This window comes from Elgaria multicarinata, chromosome 5 (assembly GCF_023053635.1).
Source record: "Elgaria multicarinata webbii isolate HBS135686 ecotype San Diego chromosome 5, rElgMul1.1.pri, whole genome shotgun sequence".
Lineage (NCBI taxonomy): Eukaryota > Metazoa > Chordata > Lepidosauria > Squamata > Anguidae > Elgaria > Elgaria multicarinata.
The window spans coordinates 40,980,940-40,998,679 of record NC_086175.1 but is presented as its reverse complement, the minus strand read 5'-3'; the positions used below and the strand labels follow the sequence as shown (position 1 = coordinate 40,998,679).

Genomic DNA, 17,740 nt, shown 5'->3' with positions numbered 1-17,740 from the left:
AATTGAGCATGCCCCTATGAGGATGATGGGAGCTGTAGTCCAAAACATCTGGAGGACCCCGGGATGCCTATCCCTGACCTGAGCAGTTGTGTGACACAAATTCCCAAAAGATAGTCACCTCCCAACCATTCATCAGACGGAGTCAAACAGAAGCAAATTCCATGGGTCGCTGTCCTGAGGAGAAAGTATGGTGTGCAGTTGACTTTGCCTTAGACAGTGGGCAGAACTACACCAAACAGGATAAAACAATTTGAAAATGGTTTGAAAACGGTATATGGAACGTGTCCTGGGCCCCAACAGTTGCCAATACTGTTATAAACTGTTATAAAGCAGTAGTGTAGATCCTGCCAAAGTGGTAGAGTGGGTTTTGTTGTTGTTGTTTGGCATTATGATACATTATAGGCAGGTTGTCGCTATGCTGTAATATGTTTCTATCCTGCTGTAAACTACTTAAAGGGAGTATTATTTTAATTTCATATTAGCTTTGATAGACGGTGTCTCTCAAACCCTTGTTCTCAAGATGTGAATTTTCCATTGTTCTAAAAGTCCCTTTACAAATTTATAATCAAATAAGAGCTAGCCATTCCACTAGCCCCAACACACACCATGTTTTCAAATCGTGTGCGGAGGGAACGGGCAGAGGGATTCACCAGCTAATTTACTGACTAGATTACTGTAATGCACTCAGTGTAGGGCTGCCTTTAAAGACACTTTGGAAACGAACTGGGGTAGAATGCATCTGCCAGGATGCTTGAGGACGCTAGGTGTTTCAAGCCCATTAACATCAGTTGTGTACCCAGTTACATAGATTGTGTATTCATTTCCAGACTCAATTTGAAGTGCTGGTTTTGACTTCTAAAGCCGTTAATAGTCTGGGACCAGGTTATTTGAAGGACCATCTATACTCACATAAATCTGCCGGGCCCCTAAGATTGGCTTCAGAGACCCTGCTCTGAAGCCACCAGGCACCATCCAGCCACATCTCCACTGCGACTCTAGAGGGGCTGTCATGATGTTGTCTTACACTTCCTTGCCTCATTCCAGAGAAAAAGTTCAGGGTAAGTCCCCGACTTCTTTTTCTCTGCAGCTTTGGCGGAAAGCCCTGGGGATGGTGTGCAATGGCAGCAACATCAAATAATCAACACCGCAGCATTTAGGCAGCCCCTTGGCCCTCTTGCAGAACTAAAAACATATGTCCTCTTCATAAATAACCTCAGGGTAGGAACTGCTTTTCTGTGGCTGCTATGACTAAGGATGCCAGAGGAATCCGGTTGGCAGGGTGCTCGATGACTTTTTTGTTAGGTCATTCTGTTATGTCTTCTGCCAGCTGGCCCGATTTGATGCACAATGAGTCAGGCCAACTGGCAGAATATTATTATTATTATTATTATTATTATTATTATTATTATTATTGCGTAAAAAGACATTTGCACAAATTATGTCCATAAATTATGTAATTTGCACAAATTACGGCCATAAATTGCATAATGTGCATGATATAAGGCTGCAATTTGCACAAATCAAGAATCTATGGCTGTAATCTGCACAAATTATGAAAATTTGTGGCCGTAATTTGCACAAAAGTCTATTTGCGCAAATTACACCCAAGGCAACCCCCCAAAGAGTAAAAAGTCTCCAGAACTTGGAGAAACCGCACAGCACAGCTCGCAAAAGCAAGCTTGGTCAGGCACACCATGGCCTCAAAAAGGGCTAGATTTCCCAGCGATGGACATCCCTAGCTATGGCATGTCTGTGAATACTAGAATCATGTGGTCAAGGGCAACTGGATCAGAAATAAACACATGGTTCCAGTATTCTCTCTCTCACACTCACTCACTCACTCATACACACACACACACACACACACACACACACTCACACTTGTGATCTCACTATAGGCAAGAAGTTCCAATTCTTCAAGAAGTGTATGTACATGGGGTCTTTCTTGCTAAATATATAGGTGGGCGGAATAGTGAATAATGTTACAACAGCAGAAGGTAGGAGAATCTGAGTGAGTTCTGGATAGAGATAGGTGGTAGTGACTGCCCCCAGAATGGCAGTTGGCCAATGTGAAGCCAGAAGTTGTGAAATGATCAAAAATTAGAAAATAGATTTGCTTTATGTTTATTTGATTACAGGGCTCTGCATTCATGGATGAAATAGGAACCAAGTACAAGAAATCGCTGCAGGATGTGTGTATTTTTCTTTTCTTCAAATAAATGAAACCACACTAGTTACGTATCTCTTTAGGGTCCCGTTTGAAATATTGAAGCTAGCCTCTTCATTAAAAATGAAACATTTTCTGAATATCTCAAGAAAATGAAATAGAGCAGTTTTGTCTATACCAGTATACATGGAAGTTGTCATCTAAATCATAATCTACCCATATTAAAATTGATGTCATATTGGCATATTTGTCTTCTTATCTTTGTACAAAATCCTAAGCGATTGATGTTTATTGTTAGCACATTTTTAACCATTTTTAAAATGGTTAATGCACATCACTAATGTTACTTGCATCCCAATCCAAAATACTGTTTACTCAGAAATGTCCCTTCATTGCAATCAGACTACATAGGTACAGGCTGTTTACTTTTTCTTCTTTTTTTCTCATGTTCAGAGAAAGACCCATATACTTTTTAAAGTATTTTCTAGTATTCAGAGACCAGATACTTTTATAAGATAGTCGCCTTATAAGAAAATATGTTTAGCACTGGGGACTTATGACCACAGTGTAGTATGAAATCTTAGGAGGAATCTGCATATTTCAGAGATACTGCTGTGCTGATTGTTCAAGACATCAAGGTTTAGGTGTACCTAGTTTTTTTTAATCATGCAACTGCCCAGCCTCACTCATGGGATGCTAGGGGATGGTCCAGATATCATCATCTTCAGTTTATAACCCTCTTACGTTTTCCCATTGCTTCTTCCATGTTTTTCCTTATCAGAAAAAAAAAATTGTTAAGGAAGAATAGATGGAAGAGCTGCAAAATGTCTTTTGATTAATAGCACGAGAAGTCCTTCATATTTTTTTTAGAAGTGGTACAATCTCAGCTGTTTCCTGCTACTTAATGATAAGCATATAGCTCTCTTGTGCTGCTTTGAATGCGATTGAAAATGAGTGGTGGTCTTAATCCTTTTCATTGTCTAGAAAGCTTGGAGGTAGTAAAGTATCGGATTCTGACCACAACCGTCAGGGGAAAGATAGCGCACGAGCATTGCTTCTATGGAGTAATGCAGCAGCTTGGAAGCAAAGGGCTTTGAGGGTTGGTGTGTTTTTGTGTTTGCGTTTTGGTGGAAACAAGTCTCGCTTTGATCATTATTTCAGGCGAATTTGCATCGAGCACGTTTGATGCCTGCTCACTGAGTGCAGCTCATAAAAAATGGCCTTCTGAATTGCACCTGTCTGTCACAAAGAGTGTTCTTACAGGCTAGTTAAATTGATTTGTATTAAGAATGTAGTACGGCTGCAAGCCAATGATAAAACTGAGCCTGAGTGAGGTTAGCAGAGGAGCCGTCCGCAAGTGAACTGCCCTGTACAGCTAAGGAGGTCCCACTTGGCTCACTAATCTTGCTTAGGCCTCAGATGGCTCATCTTCTCTCCATTTGCACCCCTTATGAATTATTCTTCCTTGCTATTTGGAAAGGTCACAGGTCAGCCAGCTCCAAATCCCTAGGTTTTTCTGACCAAAGATGCATCTCATAAATAATGTAGTGAAGCTGCCTAAACCCCACTATATATAATCTGTATGTGTTCTAAACAAATTCTAATCTTGTACAGGGAATCAGCTTGTTCACAATAAGAGCTAACAGGCGATGCCCAACCGTCAGGTACACATTTTGAAAAGAGCAACAAACAACTTCTGTGCAGAGTCATCTGCTCTAAATTGCAACACAATACAAAACAAAACAAACTATTTTCCAATATAAAAGGAAGTGGGGCATGGAGGTCTGATTCCTAGTCAATAGAAAACAAGAAAAGATCTCTAGAATAGCAAACAATTGTATCGCGTTGGGGGACTGGAGATAAGCATACGGATTATATTTAAAACGGAGAGAAGGCAAAGGTTTAACTTTACAGCTATGCATGGGAGACTGGGGGAAAACAATTCAAATCCCTTCTGGTTTGGGATTTGGACAGAACTGTCTTTTGCGCACAGACCTTTCACTGTTTGGTTCCAAAGAAATGTTACTTTTCTGAATAACCATGACTGCACTCAAAAAATGTCACATGAGCTCATAGGTTTAAAATGCTTTTTGCATCAAATTCAGCCTATTCCCTAATCCAGAACATTGTTTTGAGCTGATTTAGTCTGCAATCCTATGCCTACATTCCTGGGAGTAAGACCCATTGAACTCTATTGGACCAACTCCTGAATTGACATTTGTAGGGTTGGGCCATTGGCCCACCAGGAAAATAAGAATGAATTTGCACGTATCTGTAATATGTTATTAAACTTCCCCATCCCCACACCCCACTCCAGCATGTTATACTGCTCAAAGCATGTTGTGCAATTAGCCTTGAGTAATTTCTAATCAATTTGTTGATACACATAGAAATACCTTGGGGGGGGGGAGTTACAAGACTGTAAAACCTCCCACATCTGCATGTACGTGTGGTAAGGAAAACACATGTTGGGGAAAACATGTTTAGCACCTACCAAAAATAAATTTATCATCTACAGCATGCCAACTAAATCAGTTCCATTTAAAATGAGACTTACTTCCAAGTAAATATGCCACTCTTCTTAAACCCAGCTACTTGGTCTTATCTGGACTGTGGATTGGGCTATTAATTAGGATTTGCTCTACATTCAGTGTCTGTCAAAGAAAAGGCATAAAATTGGAGTCTTCTTAGAGTCCCGGTATTTAAAATACCTGAAATCTATATATGAATTTGAGAAGAGCTTTCTCCAATATAAGGGTTGTTGATATTGTCACTTGTTGCATTATGACCATACCTATTCAAATGTGTCCATCATACTTCATATCCCCCATGTGGTGTGCAGATTTTTTTAAAGAAGAACCTTGACATTAAAGTAACTTTAATGCAGATATATATGCCATTCTGGAACCATTCTGGCTATAATACAAATATGCCATTCTAGAGACACCATATATTAATACATTATAAAGCTTCTCCCACATAGTGAACTGGTTTGCACATAATGCAAATTCATGGTATATTTAATCCATGCTTAACCCGTAGTTTGTTGCCCTACACAGGGTTTATCTGGCAGATAGTCAAACAAACTATGCTTTGTTTTCTCAATCCCTGAGTTGTTTGTTTTCCTCCTGCACTTACTCACTCAGTTTCCCAAATGCCTTTGTGGTACTGTACTACTGGCATGTAGAGTAGCTGGAATTTTTACCACTCATGCCCAGCACCTTTGTAGCCTGGCAAAACAATCCATAGTTCTGGGTTCACACATAATGACAAGCCATGATTTAAACAACCCAGAGTTCACAACCCAATAACAAACCACAGGTTCTTTTTCTGGGTTGTTCATGGTTTGTTAGCATGGCAGGTTCGCACATCATGACAACCCAGAATTAAATAACCCATGTTGAATAAATATTATAAATCATGGGCTAGTGCTATGTGCAAACCAGGTCAATGCATCTAAACTTTTCCCAGTCTAAATTCTTATAGAGAATGTAATGTATTCTCCAGACCACCCAAAGATATAGCTTCTTTTGTTTCCACTATTGCACAAGCACATTTTCCAGCTATCACACTCATAAGAATTACCTCTGATAGCTGTGGTTCTTTTCATGGGTCCACTCAGGTAACAAATATGTTCTGTTTATGAATGTATCCCTTGAGACAGTTGGGTGTGTCACACTGGGAAATTTGTTGGATATCTAAACCAGCCTGAGGCTATATTGTTGCTGATTGCCAACATGAAGATTTGAAGCAGAAATCTGGGAATGAACAAATAAATGGATCAAATAGTTAGTCATACAAACTCTTTTAACTTAGTTATATTAAAGCAGTGTTATTCTCTATGCAGACTGTGAGTCCCATGTGGACTGCTAAATAAGCATATGGAATATGGCTGCTTTCAATGGATGTTTGAAGTGGCAGCTTCCTGCCTTGGCACTATAGCATCAGGAGAATGGAAAATGTCCAAATGAAAGATGGGTACTGATGGTAACTTGGAGAGCTAAAGGTATGGGCGACCCATTTCAGTCCTTTGCTAGTCACTGTAGCCATGTGGACTGGCAAGAAAAAAAATACTTGTGTTGAAGTCTTTGCATCGTGGAACTGTGCCTTTTTTTCCAAAATGAAGGTATCATCTAGCTGAGCCTGAACCATCTATTGTAGGAAAATGAGAGAAATTTCGTACCAACATTGCAAAATCTGCAATCCTGTATGCTCTTACTGAGGAATAGGCTTTGTTGAATTATGTGGGACATAAGCACTATGTAAACGTTCATGGAATCAGGTTGTAACTTCCTTGCTTTTCCTATATAAATCAAAGGCGGTAGAGTGAGTTGTGGGATAAGATGTAAATATTCTTCCCTGGCTGCTCAGCACTGAGGTGGAGACTGAAAAGTTTGTTCTCGTGTCTTCTGCAGCCTGGATCCTCCCCACTGTTTTATTTCATGGAGCGGATGTTTCAGGGTGTGACTGAGCCATGGTGATGTTCCTGTCCAACTACAATAGAAACAACCCCAAAATAGCTTATTCTCCAACCTCTTATGCTGCCTGGTGTAGCGGCGGGTTAGAAGTGCCACAGATGGCTCTGTAATTTATAGGCCAGATAAATCTATAGCAAAGATTGATGATCATCACCTCCTGCAGTAGACAAGCAGTTGGTGTGTGCCCATCTGCAGCTGTAATTATGTTTATCTATATATGTATGGGGTGTTTTTTAATATATTGCACCATTAAAAGAAAAGCCGTATTCAGGAACCGTTGGATGTTTTACCTCCCACTTTGGTAATTAACATTTGATGAGAATGCCTGATCTTGGCTGTAGCTCTTTCTTGCCAATACTTTGTAGCACAACTATGAATTAAGTGCTTTCACATTATTTCTAAGAACATTAAGGCCTGGAGTGATTGCGTGAACCATTGTTTTATAGAGTCACTGAATTTGACTGAAATGGGTAGCATGAATCTCAAGGACCATTAGCTTGTTCCTAGCTCAGATACTCCCAAAGGAATTATTAACCTGTATGCATGGAATATCAGAGTGTACCTCTCTTAAAAATAAGATAAAAATATGCAATCAGTGCATTAATTCATGAATATGGCAAAGAGTACCTTACACTAAGATGCTGCTAAAAAAAAAAATTACATCGGAATGAGATAATGCTTATCTAATAGCAACAGTGATAGCATTTTCCCTCCACCAACTTGCGATAATGTTGGACAGTACTGGTACTTTTATGACTATCCTCATGACTTCATGCTTCAACGAAAAGGTCATCAAAGGGACTACAAAGTATTTGGAATTTCTTTTTAGCAATTCCTATCAAACAATGTGAAAAACAAAATTCAGGCTGGAAATGGAAGCTGCTGCTACTGTTTAACATTTGTTTACTTATTTATAGATGCTTAAATTCAGAGCAGCTCAAAAGCAATTAGTCTCTATATTTATAAAATGGGATGTCTATGTAGACTTCGGAGGAGCCTAATAGGGGGAACAGCTTGGTAAGAAAAAGAGCCTCCACGAATGGTAGAGACCCTGAAACCTTGCAGAAAAAAAGTAGAGGGAATGTCAAACTCATACAACTTTTCCCTACAACCAAAAAGAGAGAGAAAGGAGTGGGTGAATAGAGAGATGTGGGGGCACATGTTTCTTTCTCCCACCCCCAATTCTTTGCAGCTCCCTACATCTGATTAACCATAATTTATACACATTTAAGGCACAGCAGTCCGGAGTAGCTGCTTTCCATTATGATTTGCATTGTGTTGTTGTTGCTGCTGCTGCTGCAGATGGATGCATGTACGTATGGTCAACTTCGCCTCACTCAGCCATCTTAAGTGCTAAATATGGCATTCAACCCACTGCAAGATAAAAGAGAAATGTGTGCTTTCATTTTTCCAGCTCTTGGGATTTTATATAAATGGCTGCTTTGTTAAACAAATAAGAGACAGCATGCTGGCAAACGAGAAATCTGTCAATAGAATATTCTGATCACAGAACCATGAAATGTAATTTTCTATAGATTATTGGTCATGTTAAATCACAATTCCCCCTTGCAAATAATGTTCTTGCTTGTTTATTTTTGATATCAAAAATGTCAAGGCATTTTTTATACATGATCTCTGGAAAAGGACAAAATGAAATTTACAATATCTGTACAAGCAATATGCAGTAAGTAAAGCCTTAGATTTGAGCATGAGAACCCCTCATTCATATCCTCACTCAGCCATAAAGTTCACTGGCTGGCCTTGGAATATCTATTGTCCCATTGTGAAGTACAGCATCTATGATATAGATCAGCCTTTGCCCATGTGACACCCTCCAGATGTTTTTGACTACAGTTCCCATCAGCCTCATCCAGCATGGTTAATGGTCAGAGGTAGTGGGAGCTGTAGTCAAAAACATTTGGAGGGCATGAGGCTGGGGAAGGCTGATATAGATCTATCATAATTTGCCTTAAACAATTGGGATCAGGTGGAAAAGAAATGTAAATAGCAAACACATAATGTAGCATCTCCTGTGTGAAAATCAGGCAGACTGAATCTGTGAACCAATACAAAGGGCCTATGCACACAAGGCTTCCCATTCTGTCCTATAAAATGCAGTGTCACATAAAAAAAGGGAGTGCCTACCAGGTACATAGGCCTAGTTCAGGTCATTCATATGCAAGCAGCACTGAAGTGAACAGGTTTGTCTTCCCTCCACTTAAAAGTGTATGACATGAACACTACGTAACATTCATGTGGTGACATGAGGAACTATTGATTTTATTAAAGTTCAACCGATTATATTTATTGCTTGAGATTCTTTGCTGAGTTGGGTTTGGTCCATGGGGTTCCGAGAGCGACTATGACAATTGGAAGTGGAGATTTTATTTATTTATTTATTTATTTTTATTACATTTTTATACTGCCCATTAGCTGAAGCTCTCTGGGTGGTACACAAAAATTAAAACCATAATAAAACAACCAATACAAAGGGCCTATGCACACAAGGCTTCCCATTCTGTCCTATAAAATGCAGTGTCACATTAAAAAAGGGAGTGCCTACCATGTTGAGGAGAAGGGACTGAGATGTCTTTGTGTGTGCTGGTTTCTTGTTTCACTTGGCTTTGAAAGAATGTGAATTGCTGTTACTGTTGCTAAATAAGATCAATGCAGTGTTATTTATCCAATGTGGCTTAGTGGAGGTCAGTCCACATGAAACCAGAGCTGGAAGTTTATATCTCAGCAGTATAAGTGCCCTAATATAGGGTAATAGAAGGAACAGTCCTCTAGGGGTGGAAGCAGGCTGGTAATATTAGCATTCTACCTCTCACACTTCCATATGGTGAGGCGTCATCATTCATATATGGGAAAATGTGGTTTGTGCAATCTGAGCCATTAAGGAGAACATAATACATACATATACAACTCAGCCATACTCCCCAGTTTTTGGAGAGGGGTTCTATTTGTTTATTTGAGAATCAGGTTGCCTTAGGTCCAATGAATTTCTCCCTCCCATATCATCTTCTCTGCAGAGTCCTGTGTCCCTGTGTCTCCGGTCTTCAGAAAGACCATGCATACAAAACCAGATATCCAGAGCTCAGCATCAAAGACAGCGGCTTCTGCACCATTGCCTTTGCACCAGTTCCTGGTGCTGGCATCAGCTAAGTAAATGACTGATAGAGGTTTTATGAGATGGTGAGCTGGAAAGAAGCATTAAAACTTTGTCACACTTCGCAGCTTATGAAATGCGCCTCAACTCATGGATTTAAAAAATCCCACAAGACTTCATAAAAAAGAAGAAGGATTTATAAAGATATTCCATACCAAGCCTCTTTATAGCTGAATAAGTGGATCCACCACTTTCAAATGGATACAGAACTTCGGAAACTTTTCAAAGTATAGGGCCAAATTCACCCACTGCTGATACATTGAATTCAGATGAATGGATGGGTCTATTAAATATTTGTAGGTACTTCCAATGTTGTGCCTCTGAATTGGACAGTCATCCCTTATTACCAGTATTGTACTGGACAAGCATTTTGCCTTCTTTCATGAAGACCTTGATACAATGAGGGCAACATTTGTCATCCTCTCCTGGGTAGTCTTTAGCTACTAGAATTTATAGAAAACTTAACAATTCTTAACATCTTTGTTCAAACAATGGTGTGCTTCACCGCTTTTAGATGAAGTTCCATCTGATTTCTCCTTTGAAAATACTTTGTGAACTGGGAATGAAAAGCAATATAAACTTCAGTACAAACTGTTATGTTGATGATAGTTATTATTTCATTGCTTTATGGTTCATCCCTTTTTTACTAAAGAGATCAACATTCCTGGCCTTAAAAAGTTATATTCAAAACACTAGATTAAATGACCATCTGTTTTCCAAAAACACATACAATATTATTATCACACAAAGAACTAATAACAAAATGATGTAGAAGGAGAATCATGCCACTTATCAAGTTAAACACTGTGCCAGTGATAGAGATATTGAACAGCTCTCTTAAACTAGACAATAAAGGGGTTGCTTTCTAATGCAGACTACTGAGACTCATAAGCATATTGCAGCTGAACTTTAACTATTGCCCTTAACAGTCAAGTGGCCCTTGTGCCAGAATATATTTTTGGAATATGTGAACCTAAAATAACATACTTTTAAGGTAGCAAAAAGTTACTGTTAAATAATAAAGCAAATAAAATTAAAATGCATTGTTCAATTTGCTTATACTTCAATCACAAGGCAAGATGTACCAACACATGAATGTTTAGGATGCATATTGGCTGCTGCATATTCTATCCAAAGCATATTTGGATTTCATCAAGCCATGAAGAGGGATTCCATGAGCATTGTGGTGCTTCTAAAGGTTCCACTTCTGAATGCAACTTGATGTGCTTCCCAAAAAGCCTTTAAAAACCCACCTTCCAACAGCACAAAGTCCTAAAATTGCAAAAAGAAACAGAGAATGCTTGGTACACTCACTGGCACGTGCCTAAGGTCACTTCCAGATCTGTCAATGAACTGGGATGGCAGGAAACAACCAGGAAGTGCAACAGGAAGTATCTCATTGAATGGGATTAGAGTTGCTGTCATGAATTTTGGGACAATGGTAGCTCTGCATCCTGTGCAAAGCATTAGACTACAGCAAGTTTCAGAACACCAATTAGCAGGAAAAGCTGTCTGGAAGCACCCTGTAAAGGGCTCTTTATGGATCCTGCCCTATATCATAAAATTGACATTGCAAGACCCATGATGCATCACTGTTTGAGGCAGCTATGCCTATGCAGATCTTTGGGAATAAGAGAGAAAGAGTACATTCTTTCCTCCTAGCAGGCCTAAATAATTCATGAAATGACGTATTTCATTTTGCTCCATTTTGTATTGTTTCTAGGATTCTACTTCATCCGGTTCTGCAACTATGGCTGGACCCAGAACAAGTGCAGTCACTGGAGAGCAAGGAACACCAGCAAAGGTCCAGTTGCCCCTAAACATGTAAGCACCCATTTTGTCCTGAATACAGTTTTTACATTCCAGATCATGTTGGCTTTATTGTTTGGAGTCTGAAAGAATAGGTCCCTTACGAGGAACACTTTGCATGTAGTTATCACTGCCTTGGACATGACCCAGCCTTCTGCCAGAATTGAAAAATGAACAGTGAAAGGCCAGGTCACCTTATTTGCATAGTCCATTTTTAGCTTCCAAGATATTTATTACAGCTGTATGAATCATGGTATGGCAGGCTGAGTGCCTATCAGCTAGAGAAAATCTGCTCTTGTAAATTAAACCATTTGCGAAATAGCGCTCCTGTACAATTGAACACCTGAGACTTTGTTAGAAAGCGTGGTCTGTAAGATAAGAACCATCCAGTTACGTATTGTGTTTCAAATAAACGAAGACGTAATATTAACATATTATATGCCAAGAGTTTTAACTTAAGTTAAAGAGGATATCGGGTAATTAAATGTTACTTGGAAAAATGGAAAGTTAACTAGAACAGGACTAAGCTCTAGTAAATGCTTTATATAAATCCCCTAGTAAGTGGCCCTGTTTGGACATAATGGCGATATTTGGTGGCAATTTGTGGATTAATTAATCGACCCACAAATTGCGGGGATGAGTGCTGCACGCAAACCATTTCTGGTTTCCAGCAAGAACCTATGATTGTACCTCCTCTTTCTTTGAATCATCATCCAAGACTTCTGGGATGACATTTCTCCCATTTAGTGGTGGAAGCATGAGGAGAGGAAACACAAGAAATGTAACAAATAAATGAAGTTGCTCACACTTCTCCCCCCATCACAGCTTCTTTAGAATGCCCCAAATGACTCTCCGTTTTTAGTTTACATACCATGGTGACTGAAACTACACCAGTGGGAGGAAACATATTGCCAGGCAAGATAATTTGATAGTTCTGTTGTACAAATAGCAGATACTTTAATCTACAGCGTTCCCTGATCTGGTGCGTTCTAGATTTGCTGGACTGCAACTCACATCATTTGTAGCCATCAATGTCCATGCTGGGCTAGGAATGACGGGTGTTACAGTCCAACACATCTGGAGGGCACCAGGCTGGGGAAGGCTATCTTAGACTATAGTGAGCGTTTGCTTCTTTACATTTCATTAAAAAGATTCGCCAGGTGGTCTCTTTCTTCTAGCTGTCAGTTGCCTACAATGTTTGACTTAACCAAGTTACAGAGTATTTTTTTATATATGGAGGGGAAAGAAAACTAAGCACCTTCATGCTCTTAGTGCCTGGAAGCCAGGCTTTACTTCAAAGCAATTGTATCTCAAACTTATAATAGACCTACAGAGATGACATTAACCGCAGCACCATCAATTCGGCATTATAAATTCAGTCACAGTTGTGTCCCTCAGGGCCAAAGTTAAAGCTGGAAAGTCTGGCAGGCAACTTTTAGTGCTGAATATCGTAGATTAAAACTGTGTCAGTTAACTAGTTCCCACCCACTATTCCGTGAAATGCCATCTTATTGCAACTTTGAAGGTGTTAGGGTGATTTTCTTTTCTATAGTTTTATCTCCGCCACAAAGTGTATGCTAGCAGGTGATGAAAAGCAGTCATGTCCAGAGACTTTATAGCTGGGGAACACTGTTAATCTTGGTTTGTTGCCAAGAGCACACTCCAAGGAACTCTAAAAACATTTTTTTTCTGCTTATCTAGGTCATTTCAGCTCCAAAATAGCTTTTACCTGGTTTTCTACAACTGGTGCCAAGTGTTGCTCTCTTCTCCCTCCATTCAGAAAACATGTCCTTGCGTTGAACCAAATTTTGCAAACACCATTTTTAGGGATTTCAATATAGCCATCTTTGCTAAAGGCAATAACTACACTGAAGGATTTCAGTAAAGAATCAACAAAATGAACCAGATAATGTTCAGTCTCATCTTCACTGAGTCTTACTACATATTATATTGCAAGCCTTTGCTAGGGCCAAAACAAGTAAAGTTGCTTCCTATGAAAGTCCAAAGCCGCTAGCTTCTAAATGTGACAATAATGTTATCTTGACCATCGCAGCGTGGTGCTAGGACTAGGATTAGGGATTGGGCATCTGCACTTTGGATTGGGTGCGAGGTGCAGTTGATGACTTGGTACACCCCTCTCTCCACCTTCTCCCAACCCATCATCCTGTGTAAAGAAGCCCTTTATATCATCCTAGGCTAAAGAGCAGCTTTTCCCTGGGGCACAGTTGCTGAAATTGCTACTGCTCCACCATATTTATTTATTTAATTTATATACTGCCCCATAGCAGTATATGCTATGTAAACCGCCCAGATAGTATATCCTATCTGGGTGGTTTACAAAAGTTAAAAACAGTGAACAGTAAAAAGTATTTAAAATTTAAAACCGTCAAAAATATAAAAACAACAGTATAAAACAACAGTATCCATTTAATCAACAACAGTTCTGGGGTCCATTAAAACAAACAAACTTAGCATATGCTGTTAAATGCTGTTAAATGCCTGGGAGAAGAGAAAAGTCTTGACCTGGCGCTGAAAACATAGCAATGTTGGGGTCAAGGCAGCCTTCCAGCACTTCCCTTTCCCTTAACATTGGGAATCTTGACTCTGATCCTGTAGTCTGGTGTCGCCAAGCAGTTGAGGATAGTGTCGATCTCTGTGTCTGCCGTGTTTGTGCTGCCCAGCACAGATTGCAACAGTGCCAGATAACATGACCCATGCTAATGAACATGGTCCTTTGCACACGCATAAGAAGAACCATGCTGGATCAGATCAAGGGTCCAGCATTCTGCCCACACAGTGGCAGGCTGGCTGTTGATGGGAAACCCACAAGTACAACAGCACTCTCCCACTCATGTTCCCCAGCAACTGGTGTACCTTGGCTTAATTCCTCTGATACTGGAGGTACATGACCAAGACAGAATGCTGCAATGCTTTCTCAAGTCTGTCGTCAGATATAAATATAAATTATTTGATCATAATGTTGTGTGCTGCAAGCAAAATGTGCCTAGAGGAGTTGTTACAAAATGTAAGTGTTCTACTAATTACTGCCTGCAAAAAGAATACTGGCACCATAAAGGAATAAAGGAAACCTACAGGATTTATCCTTCAAATTATATTTCCTAGAAATTGAAATTTTCAGAAGCCATGCATCATTTTATTGGCTGCAGTTTACAGTCACAGTGGTTATAGCATTCAGTTTTTCTTTTCTTTTTTTAATCTGTTCTGTGAGACTAAGGCCCTTTCTACACCTAGGGGTTATCCCAGGAAAATGGAGGGATCATCCCTGCCTGCTCCCGGGATCCCCTGTGTGTCATTTGCATGCACAGGAACGATCCCGGGACAATCATGGTAAAAAAGGCAGGTGTAGAAATGGCCTAATCTTCTCCTACTCCTGTTATAAGAAATTCTCACAGAATTTAGCAGAGTAAATGCAGTTTTATATAACACGATCCATCCTTTTGCACTTTCAAAGAGCACTTATATATCAATTATCAGGGAGTGTTTGGAATTGTCTCCTTTATAAATTATTTCTAGTATTTTTTCAAATATTACCGGTTTCAATACTCCCTTGTAATTAGTTCCGCTGGTTAGTTGTAAACTGCTAAATGATTAAAAACAAAACAAAAAAAAATTTGCAGCATTTCTTGATCATTGAAACATTTTAATCCTCATAAGTTATTGTTGTGTTTCATTTCAGTCCCCCATATCCAGACAAAGTTAGTTGTGACTCTGTTATTGAAACCAACAGAGTAAGTTAATTACAGTGCAACTTTAAAACTCATGCATAACTTTACCTGGAGACAGTCTTTGAGTTGTCTCTTAATACTTTTTATTAATACACTTCCCCATTCTTTACCTGGTTTACCACTTTAGGAGTTTGCCTCTCACCTATGTACTCGAAATATTATTGCTAATAAGCAGCACTGTCTGGGTTAAACTGAAATACAACCTGATGGTCAGATCTTTCAATTGCATCCGTTCACTGTTTATGTTCTTTCTTACAGCTACTTGGCATTGTATGCATACAAGCCCCAGAAGGCCGATGAACTGGAGCTACGTAAGGGCGAAATGTATCGCGTTATTGAGAAGTGTCAGGATGGCTGGTTCAAAGGGACATCTTTGAGAAATGGCATGTCTGGAGTCTTTCCAGGCAATTATGTAACTCCTGTTTCCAGGTGAGAGGTAGTGGAAAGTTCAGCATTGAAGTTCAGACACTTGAAGAGGATGCCATTTTATTTCTTGTATCTCTGTAAAGAATGTTCACATCCCAATTCCTCTCTCTCTTTCTCTCTCCCCTCCCCCCCCCCCACAGGGTTCCTGCAGGAGCTGGTCAGCCCAGGAACTTAGCTGGCGGGTCTCCAACAGCGAAAGGCTCTCCAGGAGCTGTTCACCCCGGAGGCCCAGCTCTTACAAACACTGCTACTGTTATCAGACCAGCCGTTCCAATCACTACCCCTCCCACTCAACCCCAGCTGCCAACGGCTTCCCCGCAGATGAGTAACTGCTCGCGGTATTCCTCTCAGCAAACCATCATCCAGCCTCGCAATTCTGTGCAAATGGGTACGTGTAGTCCTTCATATCCGGGCGTTCCGTTCTCCAGATCTGCTCATATCTCTTATGAACAAGCCACTGGAAGCCTTTTGTCTCTGTCGGTTTCCTTAGAAAATCTTTCACTCTATTTAAAACTCAGCATGTATTAAGAATAGGTTTTTATTTGCCTGTGATATTTAGGGTAGTATTTATTGATTGCCGGGAACTACATTTTGTTTATCAGGTTGTCCTGTAGCTGCAGCTGAAATCAATTACGCCGCCTACAAATATTTACACAAATTCATTTTGAGAGCATAAAACATCCACATAAAACATCCTGCATGCTAAGAAGGGTAACACCTAACAAGCAGTGCATGGCTTAACATTTTATAACCTTTTATTGGGCTTTGAAAGATGAAGGGTGTTTACTCTGCAGAGCAAACTCAAGTGATAAATCCAGATGTCTAAAATACATCTATGTTTTTAAACGTAAATAGAATATATGCATTCGGTAATGTACCTTCTTTTAAGATGGCATTCTCGATTCAAAGAAGAATCTCGAGCAGAATTTATTCTGCTTTTACACAATTGGCTATAATGCGTAGTAAATAAAATAAATTATGTATCCCTGTGGCAATTTCAAAGCCGTTTCAGAAATGTTTTCTGATGTCCACCAGATTGCTTTCCTATCCTGCAGAGTTATCTCATTTGTCCTGAGCAATTTAAACAAAACATCTGGCAGAGGTACCACAGTGTGGACTTGAGGGTTAAATGACTGCTTCAGTCTCAGGGTGAGCTATCCCTGACTTTTTAGTGAAATGAATACATTAACAGAGATCTTTTTTTCTTTCTTTTTTTGGTTTTTTGTTTTAAAAAAAAGCTTTGAGAAGAATATATTTAAAATAATAAATTGATGCAAGCTGTACAGATTCTGATGGAACTTAGAGGAAGGAAAAATAACAAGGATGAAGAGTTTTGGGAGATTTTAAAATTACATTTAGATATGTTTATCGTAAGAGGTATTCCATAGAGAATGTTTGAATTTGATGATCTGTCCTGCACTAGGGTAACCTTGAGGGGAGGGTTCATAGCTTGAGGGGAGGGGACATTGTTGAGCAGCAGAACATAGGCAGAAGGTGCCCCCCAACCCCCAACATCTCACATAGGGATAGGAAATATTCCTGCCTGAAACCCTGGAGAGCGGCTGCCAGTTTGTGTCAACAATACTGGGCTACATGGACCCATGGTCCGACTCAGTTTAAAGCAGCTTCCTATCTCCCTATGATGTCTAATTCATCCTTGAAATTCTGTGATAACTGATAAGTCTTGTGTGATAAAGACTATGCCCCAATAATGACAAAAACTATAGGCATAGCACTAGAAACCATCGTTCAGTACTAGAACAGATGTTTTCCAAGCAGAAGATTCCAAATTCAATCCTTGGCATCTCCAGCTAAAAGGAGCAGATAGCATGACTCTTTTCTGCCCAAGGCCCTGGAGAGGTGCTGAAAGTCAGAGTAGGCAATACTGGGTTGGGCGGAGAATAGTTTGACCTGGAATAAGGCCTCTTCCTATGTTCATAGGTGA

At 39.8% G+C, this 17,740-nt stretch overlaps 1 protein-coding gene across 1 annotated transcript in view; it reads left to right on the top strand.

The window, feature by feature from the left end:
- SH3RF3 (SH3 domain containing ring finger 3) overlaps window positions 1-17,740 on the top strand; it is a 225,178-nt gene that overhangs the window by 171,847 nt on the left and 35,591 nt on the right. Inside the window, exons 5-7 of the mRNA XM_063126193.1 lie at window positions 11,538-11,638; window positions 15,628-15,798; window positions 15,936-16,183. Of these exons, the coding sequence (XP_062982263.1) occupies window positions 11,538-11,638; window positions 15,628-15,798; window positions 15,936-16,183 (520 nt within the window). The remainder of the gene's footprint in view (window positions 1-11,537; window positions 11,639-15,627; window positions 15,799-15,935; window positions 16,184-17,740) is intronic.